This window comes from Solanum stenotomum, chromosome 3 (genome assembly GCF_019186545.1).
Source record: "Solanum stenotomum isolate F172 chromosome 3, ASM1918654v1, whole genome shotgun sequence".
In the NCBI taxonomy this organism is placed as follows: Eukaryota; Viridiplantae; Streptophyta; class Magnoliopsida; order Solanales; family Solanaceae; genus Solanum; species Solanum stenotomum.
In genome coordinates, this window is record NC_064284.1 from 63,305,914 (window position 1) to 63,326,472 (window position 20,559).

Genomic DNA, 20,559 nt, shown 5'->3' on the forward strand with positions numbered 1-20,559 from the left:
CAAAGGTAGAACCTTCTAATGAATTACATGGAGATTTATAAGCCCATTTATCTTCAAAATCTACCCAATGATTAGCTGCAACACGTTACTTGGTCAATTAGTATGATGTGATTGTCCACTAACCCTTGTCCATATAACTTCAATAAGAAAATAAATTTGAAAGTTCAATTCCTTTGGCCTCCAATCAATATGTTTTGTGTACATCTATCTTAGAATCACTACATAGTTAGAGGATTTGGCGAGAAATTTACCCGAAGCAGTATGGCGCTTTTCTCATTGACGCTGAACCGCAACTCCTCTTGTCAAACACTTTTCTTTATTCTTAAATTAATTATGTACTAAAGGTAAAAATTCCTATTAACCTATTTTAATATTTCAGATTTTGCCCATTATTATTAACAATAAACAAATTACCCATAAATTAATTAGCTATAGTTAAATGACTATTCAAAATTATTAGAAATGACCTTTCGGGTCATTACAATTGATAACACAAATCGAAGACTCTGTTTTTGTTTTTAACCTGTTTTAGATTTTCTTTCATTTGTGAAAACAAGCCTCTATTTTAGTATTTCTATCGATTAAGTAGTACAATCTCCTTAAAGTGTATTATCCCCTCTCCTGTGAAAGAAAAAGTTGATGCACCCAACTATCTGATTTTTTTTTAGAGATGATCAACGAAACCTACTTCAAGTCTCACCATAAAACTATGGATCATCGACCCTTTGGAGTGGCCCAATGGTTTGAGCTTGAGACTATCATGTTTATTTTTTGTCAAACTTATTTAACAAAACGACATACAATTTCACCTTCTACGACTATTATTGAAAACTACATATACCTACTCATGAAAATCAACAAATGAAACACTATCCACGTCAGGAGAAAAGCAAACGTGTGCATTTATGGCAAATGAAGGTTACAAACATGAAAAAGATTTACTTCCACGAAAAAAATACAAGATTTTATTACCACCTTTTATAATTTTCCTATTTGTACCAAAAAAAAACTTGAAAATAATATAATAATATAAAGAATTGAAATTCTATATATAGTTTGAGATTTTCTTGGCGAAAAAGGCCACGAGGGCACATATTGTAATATCCTTTTTTGTGGCATCGCACTACATAATAAATATATTACGTAATACTTCTGTCTCCTTTCTTTCTCTCACCAAATCCCTCTAGGGTTTCCGCCGCCACCGTCGCTGCCGTCGCCGTCGTCAACCTTCTTCTCTAATCCGCTCACCGAAACCCTAAGAATGCAACCAGCGAATTCCATGGTTCCACAATCAATGGCGGCTCCACCGCAACAACAGTACCAACAACAGCCGCAACAACATTGGATGGCTCAGCAGCAGCCGGCAGCGTATCAGGTTCCGCAGCAGCAATCGGCCTATTATTACCAGCAACAGCAACAGCAACAGCAACAACCTCAGTACAACGCCGCGGCAGCTTCTGCTCAACCGACCAGTTCCGATGAGATCCGGAGCTTGTGGATCGGAGATCTACAGTTTTGGATGGATGAACCGTACATCCAGAACTGCTTTGCTCACACTGGAGAGGTACGCTTCAAGTTTCGGATATGAATAATCGGTATCCGTTCTGTTTCCTTCAAGTTCTCCAGTTTATATATTAGGCGGCAGGAAATCACATTGATGCTGATATCTAGATATGTTTATATGTGGCTTTTGAGGTTTTGCGTTAAGAATTACTAATTTTTGCGTTACGCTTCAAGTTTTTCGCGTTCTATAGCAGTTACTAGGCCTCTATCCTAACTGTGCTATATGAATGATCTGTATCCGTTCTACTTCCTTCAAGTTTTTCGAATATTTGAAAAAAATACGGCAGGAAATCACATTGATGCTGATATCTAGATATGTTTATATGTGGCTGTTGAGGTTTTGCTTTAAGAACTATGAGGTGTCAACTGGAAAGATTGGTTATTTTTAATTTTCGGAATTTGTTTTTTCCTTTCATGTGCTATAGATGTATTTTGTCCTAGTGTTCTAAATGTAATTCGAGGAACATGTTACACTGAGGTTTAGTTTGAATTCATTGAGTTGTATTACATTAATGGATAGGTCTCCATATATGATATATTTGTGTGGTAAACCTATTAGTTACTTTCTCTGCGTAGTGATGCTCTGATGATAAAATTAGCACAAGGTTTAGTTTGAAACCATTGAGTTGATTTATATTTATGGATAGGTCTCCATATATGATATGTGTGCGGGAAACATATTAGTTAATTTCTCTGGTTAGTGCTGCTCTGATGATAAATTAGCACTGAGGATTAGTTTGAATTCATTGAGTTGAATTACATTTATGGATAGGTATCCATATATGATATATGTGTGTGGGAAACATATTAGTTAATTTCTCTGGGTAGTGCTGCTCTGATAATAAAATTAGCACCGAGGTTTAGTTTGAATTCATTGAGTTGTATTACATTTATGGATAGGTCTCCATCTATGATATATGTAAGCGGGAAACATATTAGTTAATTTCTCTGGGTAGTGCTGCTCTGATGATAAAATTAGCTTGTAGAAAGAGATTGCTAGGGTTAGATGGCATAAGTCTGAACTGTTTTACTTGTGTTCTTGCCTTGAGTTCATATTATGTGGGGTTTGTAGACATTGGGACTTTGGTCTCAACCAACTCGATGTTTAGATAACATTTTTGATTGACTTAGCGTGCTATGGCTCATGGCTCAAACATGGTTCTTGGTTGAGCCCATATACTTAGAGGTCATTGGTTATGATCTCAACTTTGTGAGAAGGCCAGTCCATAGGTTTTAGGTACTTTGGATATGTTACGCAGATATTTTTTTCTTGAAAATGGTAAAGTTGAGATGTTAGGCACATATCCTGACCTGAAACATATAGTTTCTTGGTAACATACAGGAACTGAATGGTGTATTTAACCAAAAACCATTTTGGTGAATACCAGCAGTGTGTTTGATCGACTGTGAGAAGAGCCAGCACTTCCATAAACTATTCTATTGTTTTCTTTTTAAAACTATTACAATCTGACAATCATTCATCTTGTTTGGTAACGGAATGTCATGCTTAGTAGACCATGTCAGGGGTGATTTGTGGAAGCTTTTGAAGTCCTATAATTGCTAGTTGTAAAGTTCTCTTGCCTTTTGCTTCATCGGCCTCTCCTACCATAGAAAAGTGCAAATTTGTGCTTGCATTGTAATTGTGTAAATGTTTTCTTCAGTTACATGATTTGTAGACGTATGCCAAAATATTCTTGTATTCTCTTTCCATTTATTCTTGCATTTTCCAGTGCATGACTTATGCGTGTTGTGTTTCTGCTATTTTAATTTCCTTTCCTTTTCCCCCCTTCAAATTTATGGTGTTTTTGTGAGTCTTCTAAACTGTTGTTTATGCAGGTGGCCTCTGTTAAAGTTATCCGCAACAAGCAATCAGGACAATCTGAGGGTTATGGATTTGTGGAGTTTATTAGTCATGCGGCTGCTGAAAGAAACCTACAAACATATAATGGCTCCATGATGCCTAATAGTGAGCAACCCTTTAGACTCAACTGGGCATCACTCGGTTCGGGTGAAAAACGTTCAGATAATGGTCCTGAATACACAATTTTTGTTGGGGACTTGGCAGCTGATGTCACTGACTATATGCTTCAGGAGACATTCAGGGCCAACTACTCCTCAGTCAAGGGTGCAAAGGTTGTGACTGATAGGGTCACTGGGCGCACAAAGGGCTATGGGTTTGTTAAATTTGCCGATGAAAGTGAGCAATTGCATGCTATGACTGAGATGAATGGCAAGTTCTGCTCCACTAGGCCAATGCGGATAGGCCATGCAGCTAACAAGAAGAGTGTACCTGGTCAGGTGCAAGGTATGTTCCAACCTCGTTGTTTCTTGTACTGGTCTACATAGGTATCCTTTAGAGCTGTTAAGGAATGTATCTAGCTTGCAGTTGAGTACATATGCATTCCTAGATTTTGAACATGTGCTCTTGTAAATTTGCGATTTAGTGCTTTTGACAATTTGAGTTTTGTTGGCTTGATGATCATATTGATATTGGTTTATTTTGGGGGCAATTGCTGGTTTGTTCTGACCTCACTGGGTTAAACAGTGCTGTTATGTTTGCCCTCGTTCCTTGAAAATTAGCACCAGCTTTCAACATCTTTTCCTTCCATTCATTAAAGACATCCCTTGAAATATTAAATCTCATAAAACTCCGATTGTCTCGAAGCAGGGTGAATGGTCGGAGGCTCTATCATTTTGGAGCCTGGAGCTTGTTACCGCTGAAATGAGTAACTTTTAAGACGTGATGTTGTGTAGGTCAGTTCATTTAAATGTGGCAAAATTTCCATTATGTCAGATCCTCGTGGCATTAGTTTTTTTATTTTTCCTGTTTCTTCCTTTTTCCACTACGCTTTCTAAGTTTATTTATCTCTACATATCAGCCGTTTTATTCTTTATATCTAGTTAACCTGCCATGAGTGTCACTTTGATCTTCAGTTTCCTTAAGCTTTTCTCAGTCCCAATTCCTAAATAAATATAATTGGGTCCTGTATCCATTCCTTTACTTTTCAGCCATTTTATTTTTTACAACTTGTACAAAAATTCCTCAACAGAGTTGGGTTGTTTCCACTCACCTTCATACGCTAATGCAGCCATAACATGTCCCTTTTTTTATGGCAAGGGAAACTCGCAGCTGCTATTCTTTGGGTGCATATAGGGTAAAACCCCCGCTCCTATGCAATAGTTCGCAGACCACAAATCGTGCGACAAGCTTGACCCCGCACCAGGCAAGGGGTTTCAAACTTGAGACCTCCAACATGGAAGTCCCAAGCCCAAACCACGGGGACACCTTGATTCCATGTCAATGTTCGTTTTGCTTATTGCCATTTTCAGATTTTTTAGATTCTAGTGAACAATTTTTTGTTTTCATTTTTTTCTTGAAGTTTCAATAGTTTGATTTCTATAACAAGTTATTAAGGGATGTTGAGGCTGGTTTAGAGGAGTCTCTCCACATGATCTCGCAATTGGCCAATTTATATGATGGTGTTGGGACGGGGTATTGATTTGTTAATATGATTTTCATATTTATATTTATATATTAGTGATACTGATAGAATTTTAGGCAATAGTTATAAGCTCAAAGGGCTTTGGTTCAATGTTAGGGGTAGTACATCACAGGATTTGGTTGGTCATGTCACAATATTGAATCCTGTTGATAAGTATTTTTATTGTTGATCAACTGCTCTTTCACTCTTTGTATCAGCATTTTTGCGTCCCTTTTTTTGTTTACTTTGAACCTAAAAAGTAATCTGGAATATCAACTTATCTTGTGTGCTTGTTGTTGGGGGTCCATTAAAACTAGTTAATATGGATCTTGAATATTCATACCTGATACTTTTCTGTTGGGTCGTTGAAACCCATATAATTTATGAAGTAACAACAGCTCAGGGTGTCTTTCTTATCTCTTGAATCCAAATACCATAGGGTTCTTTTCAACTACCAGGTGTAACCAATCCTCAAACTTGTTTGTATTATAACACAGCACAAAAATTATGTTTAAGCTTTTAGCCGTGCTAATCTACTTGATTTTTTACCTGCTCATGTTTGAAGATTTATTGTACACATGCTTTTAATTTCGTTTCCACCTCTTTCCATTTTCTTGATAAATACTAGGAGTATTTCTTTTAAATGGATAAAAAAGTTATCTGCATCTACCCTCACCTATGGTTTTTTTCATTTGCAGCTTCATATCAAAGTACCAATGGAACTCAAAATGAGGATGACCCTTCTAATACAACTGTCAGTACATTTATTTATGGAAGTACTATAATTTTCTGTTGAATTGTACTCATGTGAAATTGACATTGATTGCAGATATTCGTTGGGAATTTGGATGCCAATGTAACAGATGACCATCTAAGGCAGGTTTTTGGAAATTACGGGCAGTTGCTTCATGTGAAAATACCAGTAGGCAAACGTTGTGGCTTTGTTCAATTTGCTGACAGGTACCCTTTTGAAGTTCATATTTTAATTCGACAAAAATAATAATGTTAATTTGACTTCAATGATAACTAACATGGTTGGTTTTGTAATTGCAGAAGTTGTGCCGAGGAAGCTCTACGAGCATTGAGTGGAACTCAGCTGGGTGGACAAACTATCCGCCTTTCATGGGGTCGTAGCCCTTCCAACAAGCAGCAGGTTAATAGTTAGTGCATAAATATTAGTATTTTTTTGGTTTCTGACGCTAATCTTAGTGCATGACATACACGATGTTTCATCTTCGGGTTGTGCAGCCTCAGGCTGACCCAAACCAGTATGGTGGTTATTATGGGTATTCAGCTGGATATGATGCTGCTGCTGCCGCTGCCTATGGTTATGCTCAACCTACTCAGGATCCAAATCTATATTATGGGGGTTATGCTGGGTATGGAAATTACCCTCCACAGCAGCAACAACCACAGGTTTTGCCATACTCTTTCAACAACTTAAAGAATTAATTTTACAAGTTACTGATGATAATAGCTTGATAAATTCATTACATGTTGTTAATGCTTGTTGCTATTCTAATGTGGCTGTGCAGTGATCTCTGCTGGTTAAAGGAGTCATCGATAGCTTCCTAGCACGGTACTGCAACAATGTAGAGAAGGGAGGGGCATGGATTCGAAGTTTGCATCAGATTTACTATAAGATAAACAAACTACTGTAGGCTGGTTCTTGAAGATCAGTATTTATGGTTGTGGTCAACCATCACTTACTTTTTATTAGTTACTTTCTGCTATTTTTCATTGGTTTCTTTATTTGATCTTTTTGGTTTTTGCTCCTTCATGTTTACTTTTCATGAGTCCAACTTGGTACTTGGATATTTGTTCTAGTTGGTTTTTCTAAGGCACAAAGAGGTTATACATAACGGGTAAACGTATATTGTAATCTGCTATGATTTATGTTTCTAAATTATGGTGCTTTTATTTAACCTTTCTTTTACAAAAAAATGGTATGGTGTTTTGATTAAAAATAGTTTGATTCTTGAGGAATTAGTTTATTGGAAGAAAAATATTACTCATGTTGGAATTTATTTTGTCTGGTTAGATAATCTTTCTTTTGAAGCATTTATCATGTACTCTTTATTGTGTTTTAGTTATCCGCACTGTTTTGTTGTTCTTGTTTCCCTTTTTATATTCTTTGCACTGCTTTTTGCTAAGTTTTTAAAAATTATTATCTTCATTGTACATGGATTTGCTACTATATTGAGGGTCTTTCGGGAACACCTCTACCTCCCTGAGGTAGGTAGTAGTACAGTCTATATATGCATTCTTATCCTTGTAGATTCCACTTGTGGGATTTTATTAGGGTATATAATTGTTGTAAACTAATACTTTTGTTTCAATTGCTTATTTTTAATATATTTTTTCAAAAACGTCTCTTTACTTGTACGATAATTTTTTTATTTCAACTTTGTATGTGATAAGTTTAAGATTAAGTGTATTTACATTTGACATTGTTTATTTTAGACCGATTAAAAAATCTGCTATAATTAAATGCTATTTCAGATAAAAGTAAGATATACAAATTCAAACAGTGAGGATATTTTGTTTTGGTCATACTTTTGAAATAACTTATTTGAGTATTTACTAAGGTTTTAATTGTTTTCATTAAGGTTAAGATGCCTGAATCTATAATTTTTTTTAGTATCTGATGTATATAATTCATTACATAAGCATAATAAATATGTAAATCAAATAAAATAAATTTGGGTGTTGAAATATTCTTTAAAAAATTAATTTAAACAAAACAAAATTATTATGTGATGAAATTTAATATTTCAAACAAATTGTCAAGTTAAATAAAACATTTAAACTATATTAATCTATATCCGCATATTTTAAATATACATTAATTTAATTAGTAATTGAAATAAGTGTTTAACCAATTTCTTTGAGTCACTCTGCTAATTAATAAATAGTGGGTGACAGCGTATATGCATATTTGACACTTCAAAATGCTTTTATTTGATTAAACACACACTATTGCTCTCCTAAAATACTTTTTAAAATAAGTTAATTATAAATGGATAATCACCATTTATATGCCACTTATATATGTTGAAAGAGAAATTGTATTTTCTGCATTATTTGTTCATATAATAGCTTTAGATGGCATGGCACTATAAGTAGATGTTTGACCATATATTCCAAATATTTTTCACTTCATTTGAAATTTATGGAGTTGGAATTGAAGATGGAGGTGTATTTCGTTATACTTTTCGTAAAGAATATTTCGTACAATGCTCATGATTTAATCTATTTAAATACAACTTCAAAAGTGAAAAATGAGTATGAAAATAAGTTACATTTCAACTGAGGACGAAGAAAGAGAATTCGCAGTTCAGTACTCCATTCTAACACAAAAAAAGATAAGGATAGGATCAAATTCTGTTGAGTCTAACTCATATGATTCATTTATCAAAGAATGACTATGGTAATCAAAAGAGTGAACAACATGGAGCAACTTACTTACGATACTCAGTTGACATTCGTAAAGAAACTTCTAATAAATTCTGACTTCAACCCATCATGTTTAGCAGAAAGACGGATAATTCTTGTTTATTACGAGATAATCACTTAGCTAGAGGTATTTTAGTGATAAGTTGTATAGGAACGGGACGATCCTTCTGGCTGTGCTACTCATTGTGAACCTAAGATCACTTGCTTATTCCCTTTCATTTTAAGTTTCTTCCTTTCCTACAAACTCAACTTTTGTTCCAACATCAGTACTTTGTTTTTCCTTTGGAGAATTTCGCATTTCCATCGTAAAGTCCACTGATTCACTGATTGATTCTTGAGGCATAACTTGAGTGTCACTAGTAACATTATGTTGAGGCATGTCAACAAAATGTAGTTCATTGTGAATTGAATCACTTGGCTTTACTTCACTTTCTGCTGCTACTGTTTCTTGTGCTAGAAAGTTGAGTTCAACGAATGACGGAGTTTGGTGAGGTTGAAAATCTTGATTCCCTTGTCCACTTTGTGACAAATCATTCAGTTGAAGCTCTGGATTGATTGTTGGAATGAGTTGAGTTTGAGCATCTATAGGAGGAGCTCGATGGATCTCGAGTTTCTTTAGTTCACAATGAACCAACTCTGTTGGCTGAACTAAAGTTTCAAGATTAGACTTGTTGTTCTCCACTTCAGCTTCGATCTGTTTTTGATTCGATCCCATTTCTTGTGATCCATCGACAACATTATTATGATGGATCTCGTCGTTTGAGCTGTTGAGATCAGAACAAACAAGAGTACCTGGCTGAATTATTGAGATTGAGTCTATAAGTTGGCTCTGAGTACTCTTCTGTCCATTGGTACATTTTCCTTGTTCTGCATTTAACTCGAAACCTGATTGGTTCGCGACTTCAAACACCTCCATCACCTCGTCTTGTTCAACCATTCTAAGGTTTTCTAATAAAGGGGTAAACTGTGGTTGATGTTTGATCATTTCATCTGGATTAGCACGTTGATCGTTACGTACTAATGGATGATCAGAAGGCAACAAAACTTGTTCTGGAGACACATTCAGCTGCTCATTAGTACTACCATTTTCTTGATCTTGTAGAGCTATAACTTGGCTTCTGTGATGCATTTTCACTTGTGGGGCAATGTCATTTGCTGCTGTTATGGGGGAAAATCGCCCCGGCTCAAAGATTAATCCGCGGAGCGTGGTGGCGTTGTTACCAAGTTTGACAGAAAGGAAGTACCCTGCATCAAAAGTCCCATCAATGACACCAGAAACACTTTGTCCTAACATGTTTTCATCAGTAGTGATATCTTTTTGCCTCATGATTTCTGGTGCTGGAGTTGTTGGAGTCTGCAAGATCACTCTTTTAGCTGGACCTTCATCTTTCCGAGGGCGACCGCGCCTTCGTTTTGCTGGAAGGATTGTTGGAGCAGAGGGATTTTGTTGTTTAGTTTGATCATTCATTATGTTAACCTTCACTTTACATGTAATAGAAGACATTAGTTTTCTATCATGGATAAGTATCACAAATACATGCACTAGGATAAAAAAATTCAAAGACAATAACTATGTCTCGATTCTAAACAAGTTGAGGTTGGCTATCTGAATCCTCACCTCTTCATTTTAGCACATTTCATATAATCTAAGGGATTCAGATAAAGTTGTAAGACAAATGAGATGACAAATCCTTTGTTTATTGTTTCCTTCATATGATTTCTTAGCAGTGGATTCAAGATTTGAACTTTATGGAGTTCGAGTTCGGGATTCTCCCGTGGATTGTATGATGGATCCAAGATTTGAACTTAATGAGTATACAAACACTGATTTAAACTAAAGCTATTGAGTTCGATCGAATTTTTACTTAATAGCCTTCTAGCTCCGCCCCGGGATTCTTGATGTCTCCACTCTCCTCTTTTTGTTGTTGAAGAATTTCTTCTTCAATTTCATGATCATCATCAGTATATAAATTTCACTTCAAATTATCTAATTGGCAATTTTTTGACAATAGTTTCTTAGCTCTTGAATAGAAGATACAAAAAATGAATCATCACTACTCATAAGATTTCCATAAAGTGATAAAAAAAAACTGAAAAATAAATAAATCCATCTATACAACAACAGCAAAAATAGATCTTATAAGTGGAGTCAAGAAAAAGTGAAGTGTACGTAAAATCTTATCACTACTGATCTCATAAGTGGAGTCAAGAAAAGGTTGTACGTAAAATCTTACCACAATATGATCTTATAAGTGGAGTCAAGAAAAAGTGGAGTGTAAAATCTTACCACAATCTGATCTCATAAGTGGAGTCAAGGAAAAGTGAAGTGTACGCAAACCTTACCTTTTACACAAAGAGATCATTTCTGATAAATCCTCGACTCAAGAAAAATATATACAAGCACAAAAATTCACATGCACGTAAACAATTGCAATAGATCTGATAAATGTTAATTCAAGTATACATATTTGAATGTTAATTCTTGAAATTGATGAATATATAATATCTATGAATGAGAAACTAGAAATTACCTTCTTCTTTGTTCCAAAAAGAATTGAGATTTATCTAAAACCAATTGCTCATACAAAAATAAATAAAGATCTTGCTTTTATTTTCCTAATGAAGTTTTCTTCTCACCTATTTTTTGGGGTTGATTTTTTCATGATCTCAATTTTCATTTTAGTGAACTAAAGTCACCAAACTATTTGTTATAATGAAAAAGTTACTCAATTTATTTAGGGATAAAATAAAAGATAAGAATCACTCTAAATTATGACAAAGTTTCAATTACACATTTAAACTATGCGAAGGTTCTATTATTTTTTCAAACAAATAAAGAGAAAATAATTTAAAATGTTCTAAAAATATTATTTCATTTTTCTACGTTTGCTTAATCAAATTTATTAGAAAACATTCTCTCTACGAAAATAAAGTCCTTCAAATTGAGAAAAATAATATCCCTAATAAAAGTAAGGAAACCAAATTGCACAAGTGATATTCGAAGTTTATTATCTCCTCTCTGCTCACTCAATCCCCCGAACCTCCACTTCTCATCCCATCTCACCTCCAAAGGATTTTGCTAGATAACATATAAATTCTCTTGAAATAATATTTTCTTTCTTACTTACCAAATATTAAAAAATAAGTAAGAAACTCACTTACTTTTTTGAGAAAAAAATTATATTTGCGGTGGAAAATATTTTCTTCTTATCAAACACACCCTTTTATAATTAACAAACATATTTCTTTTAAAAGGCTTGTAAAAGATAAACACATTTGAAAACAACTTTTTACTTGTTTACAAGATAGAGATAATGTTTACCTACACTCTATCCTTTTCATATCTGACTTATGAAATCATATTGAGAATGCTATTATTATTATTGTGAAAAAGAAACACGAAAAATAATCTCAGACCAAGAAAATATAATTATGACAATATCCAAAATATTTATGGCTGAAAAAGAAGGTATGTGGCCAGCACAAGTCCCTTCTAAAAATCAATCACCACAAAAATTTAAAACAAAAAAAAAATACTAATCTATAAAATCCACCAAAAACATTCCCAAAAAAACAAATAAAGCTCCAATTTTTCTATCTCCAAGAACTCAAAATTCAATCATGGCTTCTCTTGTTACCAATGGAATCTCATGTTTTTCTCCCCAACCCATCACTGAACAACCTAAACTACCAAAAGGGTCTCAATTTCTGCTAAAATTAGCTAACCCCAGAAACCCTAATTCAAGAATCTTGAAGGTCAAAGCTGCAGAATTGAGCTATGAGGCAACTATTGACACCCCAGGTAAAGAATCTTCTGTTTCAACCTCAAATGAAAATGACCCACTTCAGAAATTCTTGAAAAGAGACTATAAATGGGGTTTTAATCAAGAAATTGATTCCTTTTCATTACCAAAAGGGCTTTCTGCAGAAACTGTTAAGCTTATTTCTGGTAGAAAAAATGAACCTAGTTGGATGCTTGAGTTTAGATTGAAATCATATGAGAAGTTTCTTAAAATGAAAGAGCCTAAATGGTCTGATAATAGATACCCAGAAATTAGTTTTCAAGATATTTGTTATTATTCTGAACCTAAACAGAAACCAACTTTGAATAGTCTTGATGAGGCCGATCCTGAGCTTATTAAGTATTTTGAAAAATTGGGTATTCCGTTGAACGAAAGGAATCGTTTGGCTAATGTTGCGGTTGATGCTGTTCTTGATAGTGTTTCTATTGCTACAACTCATAGGAAGACTTTAGAGAAAGCAGGTGTGATTTTTTGTTCAATATCTGAGGCAATTAGGGAGTATCCTGATTTAGTTAAGAAGTATTTAGGGAGAGTTGTGCCCCCGGAAGACAACTTTTATGCGGCTTTAAACTCGGCTGTGTTTAGTGATGGATCATTTGTGTATATACCTAAAAACACTAGGTGTCCGATGCAAATCTCGACTTATTTTCGGATAAATGCAATGGAAACTGGACAGTTCGAGAGGACTGTGATAATTGCAGAGGAAGGGAGTTTTGTGGAGTATTTAGAAGGGTGTACTGCACCTTCGTATGATACTAATCAGTTACATGCTGCTGTGGTGGAGTTGTATTGCCACGGAGATGCGGAGATTAAGTATTCCACTGTGCAGAATTGGTATGCGGGAGATGAGGAAGGTGTAGGAGGGATTTATAATTTTGTTACAAAGAGGGGAATTTGTGCTGGGGCTAGGTCGAAGATTTCGTGGACACAAGTGGAGACAGGATCAGCTATTACCTGGAAGTATCCGAGTGTTGTGTTAGAGGGTGATGAATCAGTTGGCGAGTTCTATTCCGTGGCGTTAACCAATAATTATCAGCAGGCAGATACAGGGACAAAGATGATACACAAAGGGAAGAATACAAGGAGCAGGATAATTTCAAAGGGTATTTCAGCAGGACATTCTAGGAACTGTTATCGAGGACTAGTTCAGGTGTTGTCCAGTGCAGACAATGCCAAGAACTCCTCTCAGTGTGATTCAATGCTCATTGGTGATACTGCTGCTGCCAACACTTATCCATACATTCAGGTAGTTTTCTCTTTGTGAACTTGAATTTTTTTTCCTTTCTGGCTTAGCTTGATAGCAATAAGTAATGTTTCATTTTTGTTTTGTAGTTACAGCATGTTAGACTTGCTACTTATGCAGTGTTGTCCTTTTCTTTTCTTCGTTTTATGGTGACGTTTGATGCTGGTGCATTTAAGTTTTTACATGACTTTTTTCATAGAATAGACAATATGTTTATCACCAGTTAATATCTAAGACTTATTCTTTTTGAGATGTAGAAAAAAGGAAAGAAAAGTCTTCCTTATGAAGTTACAAATCATCCGCAATATGAAGAACGGAGGAGAGAAGAAGTTCATTAGGACTATTGCTATTTCTTCTTGGGAAAACAATCGGTTAGAAGAAGTTACACAAGCTGCCATATTGGGACAGGCAGCTTAGATGTTCCACGTTGGACTCTAGGTCTTATTAGGCTTTTGATAGTCCTTTTTGACTTATAGGGCCTAGGATTTAGTTTCTTGAAGCTATACTAACTCCGAGGATGTCATTCATGTTTGGGAGATGCAGGCAATATTTTGTAAGGTTCTGAGGCAAACTTTAGTGTTAAAATTTGTTAGACCTCTCGTATGGGCTGTTAGATGCAGCCTATTGTGCCCACTTCTGTTTTGAGCATAACCATTTGTTCCTCTTAGCTTTCAGAGAATGTTTCTCATACCTAATTAGTCTAGGGCTGCATAATTATTTTAGCTGGATTGCTTGAGGGGGTCGAAGTCCTTGGTGATAGGAAGATGTGCTGGTGTAATATGTCTGTAGACCTGTATGATCAAAAGTTATCGCCATGCTGTTGCTATACAAATTAATATATTTAATACTCAGAACAAACTAAGTCCAGTAGTTAAATGGAGAAAGGCAGAGGGGCGGGCTCATCAACCCCGAGTTCCAAAAGCTGCAGCTGGCTCCAGACGGATTCTCGGTCATTAAAATAAATTAATTGAACTGTATTTATGTATTCTTGGTGGGGCGATATATTTTCATTGTCCGGCACTCATCTTAATTAGGCTAGAGACACAGATCTTGCTTGGAAATACCCCCGAAGACACTCCACTAGCAGGGATTCAGGCTCAGAGTACTCTTAAGTTGGAATTATGGTTTTAGGATATGTGAGAAAGTGTCCATGGTTTATGATGAAAGAAGAGTTTGTCTTTCTATTATTTTCTGTTTGGTTGTGGTTGGGGTGGGGTGGGGTGGGGTGGGGGGTTGCTTTAAGTTGTACATCCTTTGTCATTCCCTCCGAGTCAAATATGTAAACCAATGTTGATACTAATATCATTATTTTTGGTGAAGTAATGTTGATACTAACATCATTGGAAGTACATTAAGAACTTGATGCTAAATGTAACTTACATCATGTAAGCTGGGTCAAGAATTTCCGTGGATGATCGTTCTGCATGTTAACTATGTAACCTTCCTCTAATTTGAACCAAAAACCCCACTTCTTTCCGTTTTCAGTTTTAGTATGAGATAAGCATAAATTGTACGTTGCACTATTCCTTCTACTGATGTTATCATCATTTGAACAGAGCAAAAACCCAACTGCACGCATCGAACATGAAGCAACAACGTCAAAGATCGGTGAAGACCAGTTATTTTATTTCCAGCAGAGGGGAATCGACTACGAGAAAGCAATGGCTGCAATGATATCGGGTTTCTGCAGGGACGTTTTCAATGAACTTCCTGATGAATTTGGTGCTGAAGTGAACCAGCTAATGAGTTTGAAACTTGAAGGATCTGTTGGTTAAAGCACTATTTCAATCTAGTCAATATAAAGCTAATTGCTAGTGGTTTTGTAATCTGTAAAGTTATAGCACAAGAAAACTTTGCATCATCAATACACATTTGTAAATAATGCATCAAGGCATTATCTTCTACTTAATATCTTTGTAATCCTCAACCTGAGGGTCTATCGGAAACAACCTTTCTGCCTCTCAAGGTAGGGGTAAGGTCTGCATACACTTTACCTTCTTCCGGCTTCACTCGTAGGATTACACTGGGTATGTTATTGTTATCTTTGTAATTCATCCCAAAACTTTTGCGGATGGATCCCAAATTGATTGTATTAGAGACTGAAGAAATCAAGGTTTGTTTTTTTTTTAGCATTATTAGTACTTATATGTCTTTTCTTCAGTTGGCATAGACGATGTAAAGATATGTTTCAGTTGGAATAAAAGATCGTGAAATATTGTATCATTTTTGCACATCAATATATCGGGAATCTTTGGATCTATGCTTATTTTCAACTTCTTTGAGCATTTAGTCAATTACTATGCCCTTCCTTGTCTTTGGGTGCCTAGGTATCGAAATCACGTGAGTAGCCATTAGACACTACTAAGAGATATCCCTGAACATAGTATAACATGTGATTTCCATCGAACATAAAGGATAAATCTCTTGTGCCGGTAGAAACATGAAACTTCTTCCATGTTCATGTCACGTCGAGAAGTTGCAGGAAAAATAAAAAAGAATTAGAAGAAGCAAAATTTGATTCAATTTATCGTAATTGATTAGTTAACATATGTTATGTTATAATAATTGATATATGCATACATTATAAGAAAGGGAAACAAATATAATGAGCAGAGGCAAATGTAGGATTGTTTCATCAACTTCATCTGAATTCAATATTTTCGATGTGAAACGTCTCATGGGAACCAAAAAAAGCGCAAGAAATACTTTTGAATGTAAACAAATTATTAGAATATGAAGTCTATCTTTTAAACATTCTAAATTTGTTTCTGCTCCCTGACACTACTAAAAAATCACTATTTGCGCATTGAAATTGCCCACTAAAAAATGTACAAGGAGTATTCCCATAAATATTTTGATTGAATCAGTGAGAAAATGCGAACAAATTAGAAAGTTTCCTAGTATTTCAATGAAAATTTATTTTCCACCATACATTTTTTCAGTGAGCTGATTCGATAAAAAATAGTTGGAAAAATTATCTTCTATGACATAAATTGTTTAACACTATAGTTGGTGAGCTTTTGTATATATACTTGTTGACTGGTGAAGCTACATCTAAATTGTTTAACACTATAGTTGACTCAAACTTTTAAATTATGAAATCATTAGCATTTATATATAATTAATTAATCATATAAAAAGATGGTTCTTATAAAATATTATTACTCAAACGCTATTATTATGGCAAGTCAGCCAATTGTTTAAAAGTGCTTGTTAACATTATTGAATAATTTCATATTACATAAAGGAAAAACAATTAAATTAATGTTTTTTTTTTTAAATAGATGACGAGAGTGTATATATAAAAGTAGTCATAATCACGTTAATTGATAAGCTAATAAATTAAAATAATTTATGATAACTTAAATTAGTGTGTATGTATTTAGTATTAGGTATATAATATAAATATATACCTTTAATTTGCTAAAGGTCAAAAGGTCGAGAGGGCACCTAAAAATAACTTTAAAAGCAAATTAAGAAAGTATTTTTGAATTCGAATAAATACAATATGATATTTTTAAATCTTCTAGCTTTATTTATGTTTTTAATAAAAGGTTCATCCGGTCCAAATGTCCATTTGTCACCTTCAAATACAGTCTCATTTGTGGTCTTTAGTTTGAACTTAATTTTAAAATGTACTCCTTCCGTCTAGTAATAATTGTCGCTATTTTCTGTTGGTCTTTAGTGTATGTCCCTCGTAATAAAATAGTATTTTTGCAGGGTATAAATTTATATTTTTGTGTAATAATAAACAATTATATCCAGATATAACTTCACCTACTAGATATAACTTCGATTGTCAAAGAGCAAAAACTAAAGATTAAAGGAAAAACGTGCAATTTTATGTTACAAACCCTGTAATCAGGGCAGAGCCAACTTGTGGTCGGTGTCATTTAAATCTTCTTCGAAAAAAAATATAATATTTATACATAATTAAAATAATTTTTTTTATATATATATAGTATATAGTAAATGTTAAACTCTTTTAGATTAATTTATGTGTTTATTTTATCATTATTAGCAATATGTCAATACAAAGATCGAACACCAAGCAAAATAGAAGCCGGCAGACATGGTGGTTGACATTGACAAAACTAATGAGGCTTTAACTCCTACTGAACAGACATATGTGGTAACCTTAATTATATATTTTATAATATAAAGTATTAATTGCTTTATAATTGGCTCCTGACTTTCTGCTGGTATTTCTAGCTGCCACTTTACATTATATTACTAAATTATGATTATTTGCACTTCTTAAAAATAAAATAATAGTATTCAATGTCCCTCTAAGAGTTGTAATAGCTTCCAACCAGTTCATTGACAGACATTTGTCTCTTTTTGTGATAATTATTTGATGTTTTTTAATAATTCAAACTTTATATAGTGCAATACCAATATATATTTGATGTAATTTTATAAGTAGAGTCAGTAAAAGATAAAGTATCAGTATATCTTATTTTTATTTTTGTGAGGATAGAGGAGTTGCTTTTAATAAGCCATCGACTTAAAAGTTATCGTGTTTCTTTAGATGATAGTGTATAAATATTGGATTTAACCTAATCTAGTATTTTTACTACGATTTATAGATTAGAATTTGAATCAATAATCTTAGAAGTGCTATGAGCTCAATGATAAGAACAAGAGCTAGCATGTTTGGTATCGGAATAATAAGTGACTTTCTTTTCTCACGTTTGGTGAGTAAATAGAAAATATTATATTTTAATGAAATTTATATATAATTTAAATAAATATTATAAGAATAATAGTGATAAAGGTTCGTTTGGAAACGAAATGCATTTGGGGAGTTTTGGGGGGGAGGGGGGGAGGGGAGGGGATTAATCAATATGAAATGTCATTTATGAAATTTAATTTTTCTCATTAATACCCTTCCGTCCACTTTTAATTGTCATGTTATGCTTTTCGAAAGTCAATATAACTAATTTTCAAAATTAAGTTAAATTAAATTACATTAATTCGATATTTTAAACAAAAAAAATTAGATATTCAAAATCTATATGATAAGTACTATAAAATGCAATTTTTGCATATCAATATGATGAAAAAATACAACGTAAAATGTTAGTCAAAGTTCTTATCGTTTGATTCTAAAAAAGGAAACCATAAACATTTAAAAATAGACGGAGAAAGTATTAAGAAAAATAATGTTCATGATTCTTTTTTTTCATATTTATTTGATTTAAATATTTTTTCTACAACATATGAAAAAAATATTTCTCTCCATATCAAATACTATCCTAAATATAAAGAATCATCAAATTTAAATTCTAAATCAATCTCACAACCAAGGTTCCATATTAAACTCTTTGACTTTGATAACTAAGACAAGTCATAATACAAAAATATTCAAAATTTTCTTTAGAGTGACACATGCACTATTTTCACAACCCCTCACCCCCCCACCCACCCCTCTTTTCTTTCTTGACCCTTCAAAAACTCTTCTTTCCACTATAAATACATATATATTTTTCTTTCCTTCAATCCTCACTTCCAAATTTCACAAACCTCTTCAATTACCAAAAAAAAAAGTACTCTACTATTTCATCAATATCATAAAATACCAAAAATGACTACTAATTATTTCAAGATTGAAAAAGAAGACAAAGAAGATATTAAACATAGAAAAGCACAATTCTTGATTTACAAGTCATTAAAGAAAGCAGATTCTGTTGTGTCTATGAGAAAGAATTCATATTGGTTGAAAATCAAAATTGGGAGGAAATTAAATATGCTGAAAAAAAGCATATTGTTTACATTTCCTTCTTCAAGAATTGGATTTTACAAGCAATTTATTTGTCAATTGAAATATTTGAAGAGTTTGATTGGAGGTAAAGAGACTATGGTTAGTCTTCCACCTGTGTTTACTTCAAGTTCCTTCTGATCACTTCTATCTCGATCATACGCAATGAAATCAAAAGCAATTAAGTGAAATTCAAATTACCAAATAATTTGATCTATAAATATTATCATTATGGTAAAAATTGTAATATTAGATGAATCATTTCCGCAAGACATAAAAGAGAGTTAATAAGTGCTCTAGGCTTTTTTTTTTGGGGGGGGGGGGGGGGGNTTTCTTCTTCAAGAATTGGATTTTACAAGCAATTTATTTGTCAATTGAAATATTTGAAGAGTTTGATTGGAGGTAAAGAGACTATGGTTAGTCTTCCACCTGTGTTTACTTCAAGTTCCTTCTGATCACTTCTATCTCGATCATACACAATGAAATCAAAAGCAATTAAGTGAAATTCAAATTACGAAATAATTTGATCTATAAATATTATCATTATGATAAAAATTGTAATATTAGATGAATCATTACCGCAAGACATAAAAGAGAGTTAATAAGTGCTATAGGCTTTTTTTTTTTTTTGGGGGGGGGGGGGGGGTTAAGAAAAGAAAGAGTTCTAATTTTTTTCATCTTTGTTTTAATTTATACAATTGTACTTATTCACTCTTTGGTGAAAGTAAATCTATTCAATGCAAATGAAGAAATTGACTTATGATTTATTTCCTCAATTTGTCTTTTCAATATCTAGTTTTTTTTTTTTTTTTGGATTTTTCAATATTTAGTATATTTCTTTTGTAATTCGATTAATTTAAATTTATATTGAAAATTTATTTTAAAAGTTAAATTCATCTTATTAAAGATAATTATATTATTAAAATTCAAACATGATACTTATGATTAATGACGGACATACCAAAACAAAAATGGACGCTGAATCACTCAATGGGTTTGGATATGTGATATATATAATGTTTATGTCAAATTAATGAATTCATGACATGGATCAATTACAATACTTTAATTTTATTATTTAATCCATAGTTAATCATAGTATTCTTTTTTTTGTTTTGTTTTAGATACTTTTTAATTTGTTTCAAAAATATTGACTCATTTTTAAAATTGAAAATAACTCAACTTAAATTTTTAGAATTTAATACTGAAGTTTTTAAAGTTTTATTGCTACACAAATGTTATGACATGTAG

At 33.3% G+C, this 20,559-nt stretch overlaps 4 protein-coding genes across 4 annotated transcripts in view; 3 read left to right on the top strand and 1 right to left on the bottom strand.

The window, feature by feature from the left end:
* Positions 1 to 1,259, top strand: part of LOC125859153 (beta-glucosidase 46-like) — a 13,295-nt gene extending 12,036 nt beyond the window's left edge. Inside the window, exon 12 of the mRNA XM_049538863.1 lies at positions 1,188 to 1,259. Coding sequence (XP_049394820.1) covers positions 1,188 to 1,259 — 72 coding nt within the window. The remainder of the gene's footprint in view (positions 1 to 1,187) is intronic.
* On the top strand, positions 1,147 to 6,944 carry LOC125860506 (polyadenylate-binding protein RBP45-like). The gene is made up of 7 exons (XM_049540483.1): positions 1,147 to 1,564; positions 3,400 to 3,868; positions 5,744 to 5,799; positions 5,875 to 6,005; positions 6,099 to 6,198; positions 6,294 to 6,461; positions 6,581 to 6,944. The coding sequence occupies exons 1-7, from the start codon at positions 1,262 to 1,264 to the stop codon at positions 6,581 to 6,583; spliced, it is 1,230 nt and encodes a 409-aa protein (XP_049396440.1). The 5' UTR covers positions 1,147 to 1,261; the 3' UTR covers positions 6,584 to 6,944.
* A 1,777-nt stretch (positions 6,945 to 8,721) lies between these two features.
* Positions 8,722 to 9,969, bottom strand: LOC125859154 (uncharacterized). Its single transcript, XM_049538864.1, has one exon. It carries the CDS (start codon positions 9,967 to 9,969, stop codon positions 8,722 to 8,724), a length of 1,248 nt encoding a protein of 415 aa, XP_049394821.1.
* A 2,102-nt stretch (positions 9,970 to 12,071) lies between these two features.
* Positions 12,072 to 15,470, top strand: LOC125860496 (UPF0051 protein ABCI8, chloroplastic-like). Its single transcript, XM_049540464.1, has 2 exons — positions 12,072 to 13,550; positions 15,104 to 15,470. Exons 1-2 carry the CDS (start codon positions 12,123 to 12,125, stop codon positions 15,320 to 15,322), a joined length of 1,647 nt encoding a protein of 548 aa, XP_049396421.1. The 5' UTR covers positions 12,072 to 12,122; the 3' UTR covers positions 15,323 to 15,470.
* Positions 15,471 to 20,559: the final 5,089 nt, after the last annotated feature.